This window comes from Pundamilia nyererei, unplaced genomic scaffold (genome assembly GCF_000239375.1).
Source record: "Pundamilia nyererei isolate P.nyererei 1_Seehausen unplaced genomic scaffold, PunNye1.0 scaffold00401, whole genome shotgun sequence".
Classification (NCBI taxonomy): Eukaryota; Metazoa; Chordata; class Actinopteri; order Cichliformes; family Cichlidae; genus Pundamilia; species Pundamilia nyererei.
The window spans coordinates 58571-70759 of record NW_005187802.1 but is presented as its reverse complement, the minus strand read 5'-3'; the positions used below and the strand labels follow the sequence as shown (position 1 = coordinate 70759).

The 12189-nt window shown below is 40.5% G+C and overlaps 1 protein-coding gene across 1 annotated transcript in view; it reads left to right on the top strand.

Moving 5' to 3' along the window:
* The window catches only part of stk11ip (serine/threonine kinase 11 interacting protein), a 37538-nt gene extending 27215 nt beyond the window's left edge, over positions 1-10323 (top strand). The window contains exons 23-25 of the mRNA XM_005753101.1: positions 5288-5372; positions 6489-6571; positions 10079-10323. Of these exons, the coding sequence (XP_005753158.1) occupies positions 5288-5372; positions 6489-6571; positions 10079-10323 (413 nt within the window). The remainder of the gene's footprint in view (positions 1-5287; positions 5373-6488; positions 6572-10078) is intronic.
* The last annotated feature ends 1866 nt before the right edge of the window (positions 10324-12189 follow it).

The following is a 12189-nucleotide window of genomic DNA, read 5'->3' as shown; positions in this document are numbered from 1 at the left end:
ATTGGTGTGGAGTTTATAAATACAGACAGATTTCCAACATGTTGCAATCAATCTGAATGAGTCTTTGTCAATGAGCACAACTCAACTGGCTGCCAGCTGGTTGACACGGTTATAGGCGCTGCTTTGTTGAAGCTGCAAAGCTGTCCCACCATCTTGAATATAGTGGCCAAGATGGACATCACCGTTCTACATAATCTACCGCATGTCTGTGGCTAGAGACCGGTCAAATATGTGGCACGCGTTTCCTTCTCACCTCAAGCCTCATTTCTTGAACTGAATTCAGGGCTCTAACACATAAACATGCATAAATATGCTCATTGTTAGCCTGCCTAATGTTAGGCTGGAGTGTCTGTCGAGTATCGAGTTTATTCACTAAGTGTCCAAGTCCAATAATGTTAGATCCAAAAAAAAAAGTTTCACTAACAGCAGCTAACATAGGCCTACAGCAGCTGACAGGGGCAAAAACACTGGCATTTACTGACAGAAAAGTCCATGATATCCTCAAGATGTCACCTCAGTATCGCTATCATCAGAGAGAAGTGAGTTTTGCTGACCTATTTACTTATATTGGACTGTATCCTTCAAACATTGCAACATAATTTTGAGGCTACAAGTGTAATTATTTCAGATCATATCAAATCTTTTTACATATTGTTTTAAGAGGAAGGGGTAATCTGTTTTTATAAATGCTCTATTTTTCCTTTTCAAAGGAATGTTTAAAAAGGCAAAAACCTTTAAAAAAATTGACATTTTGCTTGCATCCCTTATAGAAAGGGTCTGAAACAACTGCCAATTATCAAAAGTGGGCAGATTTTCCCTTTTGCAAGTAATTCTCTGAAGGCTTCCTACCACAGTAGTGGGTATATATTTTAGCCAAAATAGTCCTGAATCTCTGCTGAGAGTCGCTACCACAATTTGGTTTCATTTACCAACGCGCTTTTGTAAGAGTTGCATTTAGTGGTTGGTCATTATATTAAAATAATTTATCTTCAATTTTCACTCTGGTTTCATCTTTCAGTAAAAAATACAACAACAAAAAAACAGAAGAAACATTTCAATGTAATGTACTGAAACAAAAAGGCAGTTCATTATCTAAATATGTTTGTCTGACGAATGTTTCCACCCACATATATGAGAGTATTTATGAACTTATTTGATCCTCTCACTGACCAGGATCAAGGAACATTTTAGGCATCCCACTTGCTTCTTTCTTCTCCCTCTTCCTTGAAGTTTTGTCTCTCCACTAACAGCATTTTCTTTTTAAGTCCATAAACCGCTCATTTACTGCGTTGTATTCTTTGTGGGTGAAAATAATTCCAGATTGCTTTCAGCAAGACCAGAATGTCTCCAAAACAAAGCAGACGGAGTAGAGAAAAAAAAACAACAACCCACAAATAAGATCTTTTTGTATCCTTCCAGGTGCTCAGAAGACAAATGAATCCCGATGTTTCTCATTGCTTTAGACACCTACATGTGAATTATACGAAGGCTGTACTTATTTCTGTCCTGAAAACAAAGTGGCTAATATGACAAACTCTCTGATGCCACTGCCAAATTAACCCCGAAAACAGCTGTTGCAATATTTTGTCAGGAGAAATACGGAAAAGCTTAACCATAACAAAGTCTGACTGTTGTCCAAGCTGGCTCCTTTCATGTGGACAAAGTTTTTTCGAAACCACAACTGGAATGACGATGGACTCGCTGCCTGGAAGACAGAGGAAGGATGTGGTTATAACAGGGACAGTTTTCTGGAGCTTAGAGCTTCTTTCTCCAACCTAGTCTGACACAGCTTTATTGAAACAGGAGAGATAACACAAGACCTCTGGAATCTACGGCCCAGTGTTTTTTGGGGTGGTTTTTTTTGGGTGGGGGGGTCTGCCAGGTCTTTTCTCACGCTTGAAGGACTCTATTAATGTTCACTGTTGCAATCAAACCGTGTTGTAGAAGATTTGGTGCGAGTTGTCGGTATCAACAGAGAGAGATGTTGCTTTGGAAACTGGAATTAGAAAATCAAATCTTTACCCATTTCCTGTCCCGAGTGTCTAACGTATCAGACGGTGGTTTGGTATTTGATATCATGTGAAAATGATCAGGGGTGTTGTTGTTGGAAGCAGCCACACAGCAATATTGACACAGAGCAGAGCTCTAGTGAAAGTCTGTTTGTTTCAGATTTGGTTCTTAACACGCTCTGCTTGTCACCTTTACTTACTCCTGATTGCGGTCTTGGATGGCACCTTGCTAAACTGTCCACGTTAACACGTTATTTAATCTCGTTGTTAGTCTTAACGCTCACTGCTTCCCCTCAGACATGCTAAACACTGCCAGGAGTGTGGGGAAACTTTGACCCGGGGCCAGTGCAGATTTTCGTGAAAGCAACTGAGCCATCTGTCAGTTTTGTCCAAAATATTTTGAAACTTTTTTTAAGGAAATTATTAAAATAAATGAATATGAATAAAACTATGCACAGTCTTGAAAAACATCAGACACGTGACACAAAGCGGGGCAAGAACCTTACCTTTTTTATCCAAAGGCAACGGAGTTTGATAAACCACGAGATTTTAAACAATTCGACAATTAGATTTAATGACAAAATATGATTTTTCTTTTCTTATTTCTTTTTTATTTTTTTTAAGAAATGAAAATGGGTTCTCGTGCAAAGTGGTAACCACTAACTTCTGGATAAAAAAAAAAAGGTAGTGGTTACAAATATATGAGAACAAAAAATAAAATGCTGATCTAATTTTGTGGCACTTAATCCTGAGAGGTGAATTATGTGTTTATAAGCACTGATTAGTTCAAAATGATTGTTTAACTTTGAAATTTATCAGGAATGTAAAAACTGTGTGTGTGGCCAATGTCACGACTGGTTTCTGAACCCTAAATCTTTCTTCATGCTTACTGAAATGTCAGTATGAATAAACATTTCATTACATCAAACATTATAGATTGATACACACCTTTTAGAAGCTGGTGTATATTTTTAGAATCATTTTATTAAATGTCAACAATGTTTTTGTTGAAATTAAGGAACCAAACTGTCGATGAACTTTTGGGGATACGGTGTCATTTTGTAACATAGGTGAAAATTAGATAAGACTTTTTTTTTCTGATTTTCACATTTTTAATAAAGGAAAGCATGTTTTGCCCTCATTTTATGTTCCTTCGGCTGTAACTGAGCCTTGTCCTCTTTCTTTCCGTCTCCTCCTCAGTGTCTCTTTAAATCTTTGAAATCTCATCTATTCAAACTTGACCCCAGTTATCATTTCTTCCCTTTGTTGTAGTCACACTCAATGATACGCCACAATTCACAACTGTTGGCGTGACCCGGCAGATTGTGTTCCCAGCATTTTCTCAACCACTGATTCAATGGTGCTGATATTTAACACCTGCACCTTATGACAGTTACCAGAAGAAATTTCGGCTTGGGTTCCACTTTTGTCTTTAGACTTCTTTCCATGAAAGTTTGGGTGTGACATTTCTAGGATAGTACACGTTTACAAGTTTAGAAGTAATATTTGTATCCTTTCACCTGATTGCTTTCTCCTGTTAAATGTTCCTAAACCCCCAAATCTGTCAACTTCATCTAAAATGCCTCAGGGAAGTGAGAACAGAGGAGTGCTACCCTCTCAGCTGATTCAACAAGCTGTAAACCAGCCAGCTGTAAACTGCTGAAATGGTCACATGTCATGTTCAGAAGGAATCTAAGAAATTTTAAGTAAATTTCAGCGGTGAACTAATAGATCTTTGATTGGGAAGGTTGAGGTTTCAGACTCTTAATCTTCATTCAACCTTCATTACATTTTTTGAGTATTGGAACCATTTTTGAATTTTTGGTGGTTGGATATTTCTTAATGTGCTAAATGGAACATGTCAGACAAATGACAAATACACCTCCTGAAACTTAAGATAACCAAATGAAGCAACTACCAGTGCGAACAAAGGATACTGTCAATATTGACCTATCAATAAATTAGAGGATTATCTAGGCAACGGGGGCCTGGATTGTCCATTAATGATAAACTCTGCGATACATCGATGGACACTGAGTGACACGCTTTATATGTGGAAGTTTCATCTCAGAAATTCTGTGGTTTCTTTTGGAATACTAGAGCTCTTCCACCTCTGGAATTATTTTGCAAATGTCACCTAAAATGACCCTAATGCATCATATCCCACAATGAAAATTGACATCTTAAAAATTTCCACAAATATAAACCCAAATCTTAACAGATTACATATTCAGAATGCTGAAAAAACCTCAGTTTGTACTTTTGTTGGTCAGTCACAGAGGGAGCACACAAATGGCCGCCTCTCCCTGACCCTGGTTCTGCCGTAGGTTTCTTCCTGGTAAAGAGGAGTTTCTCCTTCACACTGTCGCAAAGTGCTTCCTCGCAAGGTTCATCTGATTGTTGGGGGTTTTCTCTGTTTTGTAGGGTCTTTACTTCCCAAGATAAAGCACCTTGAGGTGACTGTTGTTGTTTGTTTCTATTTAAATACATTTGAAATGAAGTGAAACTGAATGCTAAAAACAATGAAATGACTGCGGCCACTCTTGATGCTTCTCATGCAATTTTTTTGTAATCTTTGGTGTTTTTTCATGCTTCTCCCATTCATGGTGAACTCCCTTTCATCCGTTCTTTTCATCCTGTTGCCTTCCAACCAATAAGCATGTACCCATGCATAGCATCATCGATACTAAGCTACATGCTTTGGGGTTTTTTTTGGAACACCGCATATAACCACATTTGCGTAGGTTGCATACCCCTCTGCCTAAGCTCTGCATATTCAAATACCTGAACAAATGCAGAACTATTGAAAGGTTTTAACTTTCCCACATAAAGATGATATTTGGCAACCTGCCCCTGTACCCTTAATGACAAGTTTTAACACCTCAGTATATATCAATAAACATGTGGTTTGATGACTGTTGGAATAGCATGTGGACTTATCCAAGGATGGCTGCATAGGCAGAGACCACCCTCACTATCTTCTCAGGCACACCCAGTAATTCTGTTCTATGAGGAGGTCTGAAATACGACAGAAACAACTGTTCATAAAAGAGCTTCAAGGGTTACTCTTAGGGGGCTTTCGGGGGCTAAAGAGTTAAAGGGAGAAGTGCTAAAATGGCTTGTTTCAGGTAGGATGAACTGAGGGAGCTCACCGAGATGCAGCATAAAATAATTAACAGTGAATCATGCAAGCCAACTCTAGTAAAAACCTGGGTGAGAGGGAATATTCACGGGTAATTCTTTGACCACTACTAATTGTTTTCTTGCCGTTTCTTCAGGAGTTGTGCGTGAGATGGCTCACAAATCAGAGAGCAAGCTGAAGTCGATCTCCACCACAAGGCTCACCCCTGAGCACCATCTCTGGTACGCACCCACACTGCATCTGCACGCCTACTTTTGCTGAGGGAGGACCCGCTGGATGCAGTGAGAAAACAGCAGGCGTCTTTGATTTTATTTGCGTAGATGCTGAAAGATGTGGTCTGAATAGTGTTATGCACATTTGTATGTGGTTGGGCCGTGTAGGTTAAAGGGAGTTACGGCAGTAGAAGTTCTAACGCTGCACATTTCTGACACATCTTTAGTTGATTACAATCAGCTTTTTTTAGACTCCATTTTGTAAAATGGCTCCACTAAATTAGCTGGTAAACCACATCTTAATTTGTAACATGTGTTTTGCTCTGCAAGTCCTAGAGCATGCATGTCCCCCGTGTAGTTTGTTAACAGTGCCAGTAGTGTTTCTGCACCTTTATTTGTATGTTTTCCTTTCTCACTCAGAAGATAGAAGCTTTTCCTGGGTGCTCACTGAAAAGGAATGTGGTTTAGCTCATGAAAGTATGATTTCAGGGAAGAAACATGCAAAACAAAAAAAAACCTCCCATAAACCTGCAAAAAAAAAAACACGTGCTGTGAATAATCAAACTTTTCAATCATACACACAAACTGTGTAAGTATATGAGGCAGTTTAGACATCCTGGAAGAAATTTTTTTTTTCCAAGTTAGAGAACATAAATAAATACTTTTTTTTCTCTTTAGCTTAAAAAAATACATTGACAGTAACAGAAACCAAGCCTGTTAAGTGCCTGTTAAGTACATTAGCAAATTCATTCAGGTGCCAACACAATAAGGCCTTAAATCTCCCAATTTGTCATTTTTCCTCCAGGCTTCACAACACAAAATCAAAAAATACAAACAAACCTTCATGTGTTCTGAGGCAGCAAACCACAGTCTCACTTCCAGTGTTTGCACAACACTACTCCTGTCAGCTGTCATTATGTTAATTATCCCCTTTGCTTCAGAGTCACTGTAAACTTTACGCTGGGATGTTGAAGCCCTTCAATCTCACACCTATCAGCCACAAGGCTCCAAACCGCCCTGTTATTTTATACAAATCGGTGTTTATGCCATTGTATCTTTAACTGAAGGAGATTTTTGTTTGTGTTTGTATGTCATGTTAACACTGGACTTTGTCTGATCTGTCAGGCCTTTAGTGTGCGAAGACATCCAGGCAGATGTGGAGGACGGACAGCTGCAGTTCTTCTATGTTCTGGCTTTTCTCCTACAAGGTGACACATCCACTTGTTCATAAGTTGTTTTTTTTTGCTGACTTGAGTTTTTATTACTCTATTTTTCTGTTTGTTTCTTTTTATCTCACAGAGTTTGCTTCCGTTCTAGATTTCTATCAGTTATCACTAGATAACTAGGTACCTTGCTAGTACCTAGTTAGACCCTCCTTTATCTTCAGCGCTGCTTTAACTCATCATGGCATAGATTCAACAAGCTGGAAAATTCCTCAGAGATTTTGGCCCATATTGACATGATAGCTTTAGACAGTTTGATTTGATTTGATTTGATTTTGATATACCTTTATTAGTCCCACAAGGGGAAATTTCATAAGGCTGCCGACCTATTGCACGCAATGGCGGCGCCATCTTACCCTCCGACCATTCATACATGACACAAAACATCACATGGGGAAGACAGGTCAGAGAGGTATAACAATGGAAAAATGCACCACACGAGGAAAGATGAGGAGAAAAAAATAACTCCCCCCAGACTGAGCTCCAACAGGGAGATTAGTTTGAGAACAGAAAATAACACCTCTGCACATAGCACATGAAAAAATCTTAATACAGCAAAGAAACACATGACAAGCAACAGGGGTGGGTAAAGGGGTGAGAGACAGCCGATTTAGCCAGTACATCCCGGCCTGCGTGCGCTGGTCTCCTTGATCCACCGTCAGCATTGAAAGGGAATAAGCGTCGAAGGCGTTTGGAAAGGGAGGGGGGATGAGTGTGTGCATATCAGTGTATATGTATGTGTGTGCGTGTCCAGAGTTCAGCTGAGACAGTGTCCTTCGCCCTGCTAGGCTAAGTAAACAGTCTTCCAGCCAACCCAGGTGGCCTTGCATGGAATGGGAAGGAACAGTCTAAACACAGTCGTTATCAGGGTGTTTTTGATCGGCTCCAGCCTTGCGACCGCAGCTGGCACCGAGAGGGTATCCGCATGAAGTGATGGTGCTTTTTACTTTAGTGCGAACAGGTCATATGAATTTCTAAGCTGCTCTAACAGTCCAACACTGGTCTCTCAATCTCCCGTTGGAGAGCCGTGAGCTTTCTATGATGTTATCCAAACTTACGTTCCGTGATGTTGTCATTCTTTTTGCTCAAAGAGCAGGTCCTGAGAACTCGCGACTGCAATGCACTTCCCCAAGATTTGATCCAATTTGCGCTCAAAGGTGTTATTCGAGCTAGCCCCTCCAGATGTAATCCAGTTTTTCACTCAGAGGTCTTGTTCTGAGTATTCACAGCAGCCGTGCGTTCTCCAAGATCTTCTCCATGCTGCACTCAATGAGCCCATTTTGAGAAACTCACGCCTCGTCCCATCATTTCAATCCCAGCGGGCAGTCTTGTGGGGGTTTGAACAGCCGGTTCCGCTTCCTTAATTCTTCGATAAGCCAGGGCCAAGCCAGCTCCGATCAGCAAGAACCCTGTTATCATGGTTCCGAATAGGTAGATATCTTCAGCAGTCAGGCGCACCTGAGCCCAGATTCTCGTTGAGAAGGGGTGTCAATTGCATTCAGAGACCAGTTGATCAAATCCATAATTCCTCTTTTAGGTTTTAGAGAACAGACTGTGAGAGAGTGTTCCAGGGAACACTCTCTCACTGCCAACACATCCAAAAGGTGCTCGATCGTATTGAGATCTGGTGACTGACCGTTTGAGTAGAGCGAATTCATTGTCATGTTAAAGAAACCAGTTTGAGGTTTCATGGTGTGTTATCCTGCTGGAAGCAGCCATCAGAAGATGGTACACTGTGGTCATAAAGGGATGGACATGGTCAGCAACAATACTCAGGCAGGGTAAGGTGTTTTAACAATCTTCATTTGGTACTAGGTGGTCAAAGTGTACCAAGAAAATATCCTCCACACCACCACGAGCCTGAATAGTCGATACGAGGCAGGACGATTCCGTGCATGCTTACTCCAAATTCTCACCCTACCATTTCAGTATCGCTGTAGAAATCGACACTCATCAAACCAGGCAACATTTTTCCAGTGTTGAATTGACCAATTTTGGTGAGTCTGCGAATTGTTGCCTCAGTTTCCTGTTCTAGCTGATGGCAGGAGACCACACCCATTATGGTCTTCAGGAGCAGGAGACCATAATGGGTGTGGTCTTCTGCTGCTTTAGCCCATCTGCTTCAAGGTATGCTCTTCTGCATACGTTGGTTTCAACAAGTAGTAGTTATTCGAGTTACTATTGCCTTCCTAGCAGCTTGAAACAGTTTGGCTATTCTCCTCTGGCATTAACAAGGCACTTTCACCCACAGAACTGCTGCTCACTAGGCATTTTCTCTGTTTCAGACCATTCTCTGTAAACCTTAGACACGGTTGTATGGGAAAATCCCAGCAGAGCAGAAGTTTCTGAAATACTCAGACCAGCCTGTCTGGCACCAAGAACCAAGACACGTTCAAAGTCACTTAAATCACCTTTTGACCATTCTGCTGAAAAAGGTGATCTGACAGTTCTGCTCAGTTTGAACTGCGGCGGCCGTCTTGACCATTTCTTCATGGTTAAATACACTCAGTTGCTGCCATGTGATTGGCTGATTAGATGTTTGTGTTAATGAGGAGTTGAACAGGTTTATCTAATAAAGTGGCTGGTGAGTGTATCTCTTTATGTTAGTGTTGTTTGTCGTGAGGTTTTTGTATTGAGGTAATTTAGTTTACAAGCTGGAGAAAAAGCTAAATCCTAACTGTTGGTTTTAGCCAGAAGTAAGGAATCTTGGCCCAATTAAATCCCTGACGCTACTTCTGCACCCTCAGAATTACTGCAGGAATAAATGCCAGGATAATGTGCTAAAGGGGAGAATTACAAATGAAATGGCAACAAGGTTTTATTTCCTTGAAGATAAAAGTAGATTATGGCAGGAAGAGCCCCCCACCTCAAACCCCCCCAACCCCCACACCCGTGGGGAGTAGCTGACGTGAGATGCCTATCGACAATCAAACCTGTGCCCTTAAATGAGGCAGACATCTTTTGTTTTTACTGAGCGATGGCAGGTGACTGCTTTGGCGTGAGTTTGGTAGATACTGACCCTGCAGGACTCCTAACTGGCTCTGCTAAAGCAGGCACATTTAAAGCAGGGGTAGCTGCAGGCTGCACAGAGCTGTGTAGGTCTCTGGAATTTCAAGTACTATAATTTTAACATGTCTGGATCTGACTTCTCTCTGTTTTTTTTTTCTTCCTCCACGTGTCCCACAGAAGATGCAGCTTTCTGGCATGAAATGTAACACCATAACTTTTCTTTGTAGTTCAAAAGTACTTTGTAAAGCTTTTAACATCAGTGACCTCTAAAGGCAGCTTATATGACAAGATCAGAGGTTAAAATCTCAAAGCTCAAAACAGTAAAGTTTAAATGTGTTGCTCTTGCTCGAGGGAGAAAATACTGCAGTTCTTTATAGAATGACCTGAGATGACTTAAGATATGATTTAGCTCTGTGTGAATATGTTATAATGGCACTTTTGGAGTTATTTAAAAAACGTGAAACTTTTCTGGCTTTCTTTCAGAGGATATCTGGATGCCGTTGACGGTTCTGGCGACTAGAGAAACCCTCTATCTGCTCAGAGAGGATCACCAGTGGAGGAAAAACAGCCCGTCGGCGAATGAAAACAAAGAACCGTGCAGCGGGAGTGTCACTGTGTTAGAAACTCTGCCAATCAGCTGTGTGAGCTCAGTTCTCCTGTGGCCTGTGGACCAGTGCAGGATGGATATAAAGCTTTACGATGAGGTGCGTGTGATCGCAGAAGTTTAAACAAAGCCCAGAAATGTCATGAGAAAGTCTTATAGTAACTTTATGTGCTTCTGCTTCTTGTCATGAAGACAGCTGCCACTCAAAACTACACAGAAATGAAGAATAAATATATCTTTGGTTTGATTCCAGACAAGCTTCCTTTTTTGTTTCTTTTGCATGCAGCTGATTAAAAACACCGGGGAGATGAGGAATAATTAGGCATGAGAAAATGCAAACACTCTTTGGTAGAAAGCAGTAATGAATGTAATACCGCTCTATTAGTTATGTATCTTGGCAGAAGTTGTAGTTCACAGGAACATGTTCTGGCATACATTTAGTTTTTCCTCATATGAAACTCGCATACAGATTCAGGGAAACAAACGAATGGCTCGTTGGTGTTTTGGCAGATCCTAAACTGTATAATAATAACAGGCTGATAAAGCAACAAATAGGTAACAAAAATGACTTACAAAAACAGTCGCGTATTTGCATATGAAGTATTTCGAGGTTTTAAATTGGCCGTGGCGGTTGGGGATGTTTGTGTCATTCCTTCGTCTTTATTATCAACTACAATTGCAAAGTTAGTATTGATTTAATCTTGTGATCACATGTGTGGGTGTGTGCGTCTGTCTGTTTCGGGTACTTTGGCAGGCCTGTCTGACTGTGGAAAAATTTTGTTGTGTTCCAACAGTGAAATATAAAGTCAGAAAACGTTGTGGGATTTAGAACCGGGGATAAAGTTTTCTCCAAGTTCATACGGGCTGGTCAAAGGCTGAGAATCAAATCTGAAAACAGCTAGGAAAACATAAATGAGATATGGCATTGCCAGACCTTAAGAAATATTTTCATGCTGCACAAATGAGACCTGCAATCTGCGGTTGTGTCAGTGATTATGAGGCAAAGTTGGAAACTCTTACAGCAGTATGTAGAAGCAATGGAAATTAATTTTCATTGGACATGGAGATAAAGTAAAGATATACTTAAACAGGTAGATGTTATCACTCAGTTTACATTAAAGGCAAGGCAAGTTTATTTGTATAGCACAATTCAACAACAAGGTGATTCAAAGTGCTTTACAAAGACATTAGAAACAAAAACAAATAAAAAGCATGATTTAAAATTGATTAAAACAAGCAAACAAACAAAACAGTATATAAAATCAAAACAGATAAAATCAGAACAGTAGATAAAATCAGTAGTTAAATGTAAGTTTTGAAATTTAAGCTTAAAAGTGTGGATTTGGTGCTTTATTCAAATGCAGCTGAGAATAGGTGAGTCTTCAACCTGGATTTAAATAAACTGAGTGTTTCAGCTGATCTGAGGCTTTCTGGGAGTTTGTCCAGATATAAGGAGCATAAAGGCTGAATGCAGCTTCTCTGTGTCCGGTTCTGACTCTGGGAACTGATAAAAGACCGGATCCAGATGACCTGAGGGATCTGGAAGGTTCCCTCAGGTACTTTATGTCAAATTGGGGTTTGACATAAAGTACTGTGCAGAAATCCTGGGCCAACCTTTGTTTCCTTATATTTTGCTTCCAATGAGCTGTAAACTGTCTTGTAATTTGTTAAAGACGTCTATGAAGTAGCAGTTTGTAAGGAAGGGAAATGGGGAGAGAAGTCCGATGTACGCCAAAGTACACAAGAACTAGACCGAACATCAGTGGCAACGGGTCTGATGAAGTGATGGATGCAAATTTTACGCTTTTTGTTCAAATCATCATCAGTATTTCCTGAAGTGGTCTGGAGAGAAGTAAAACAGCGAGTGTCTGCAGGCATCTGTGTAACATGTTGGAGGCTCTGTCATGGTTTGAGCTGCATTGCAGTCAGTGGTGTTGGAGATTTTGTCATGGATTGGCTTCCCCAGAGCCTGGACTTCAACATTATTGAA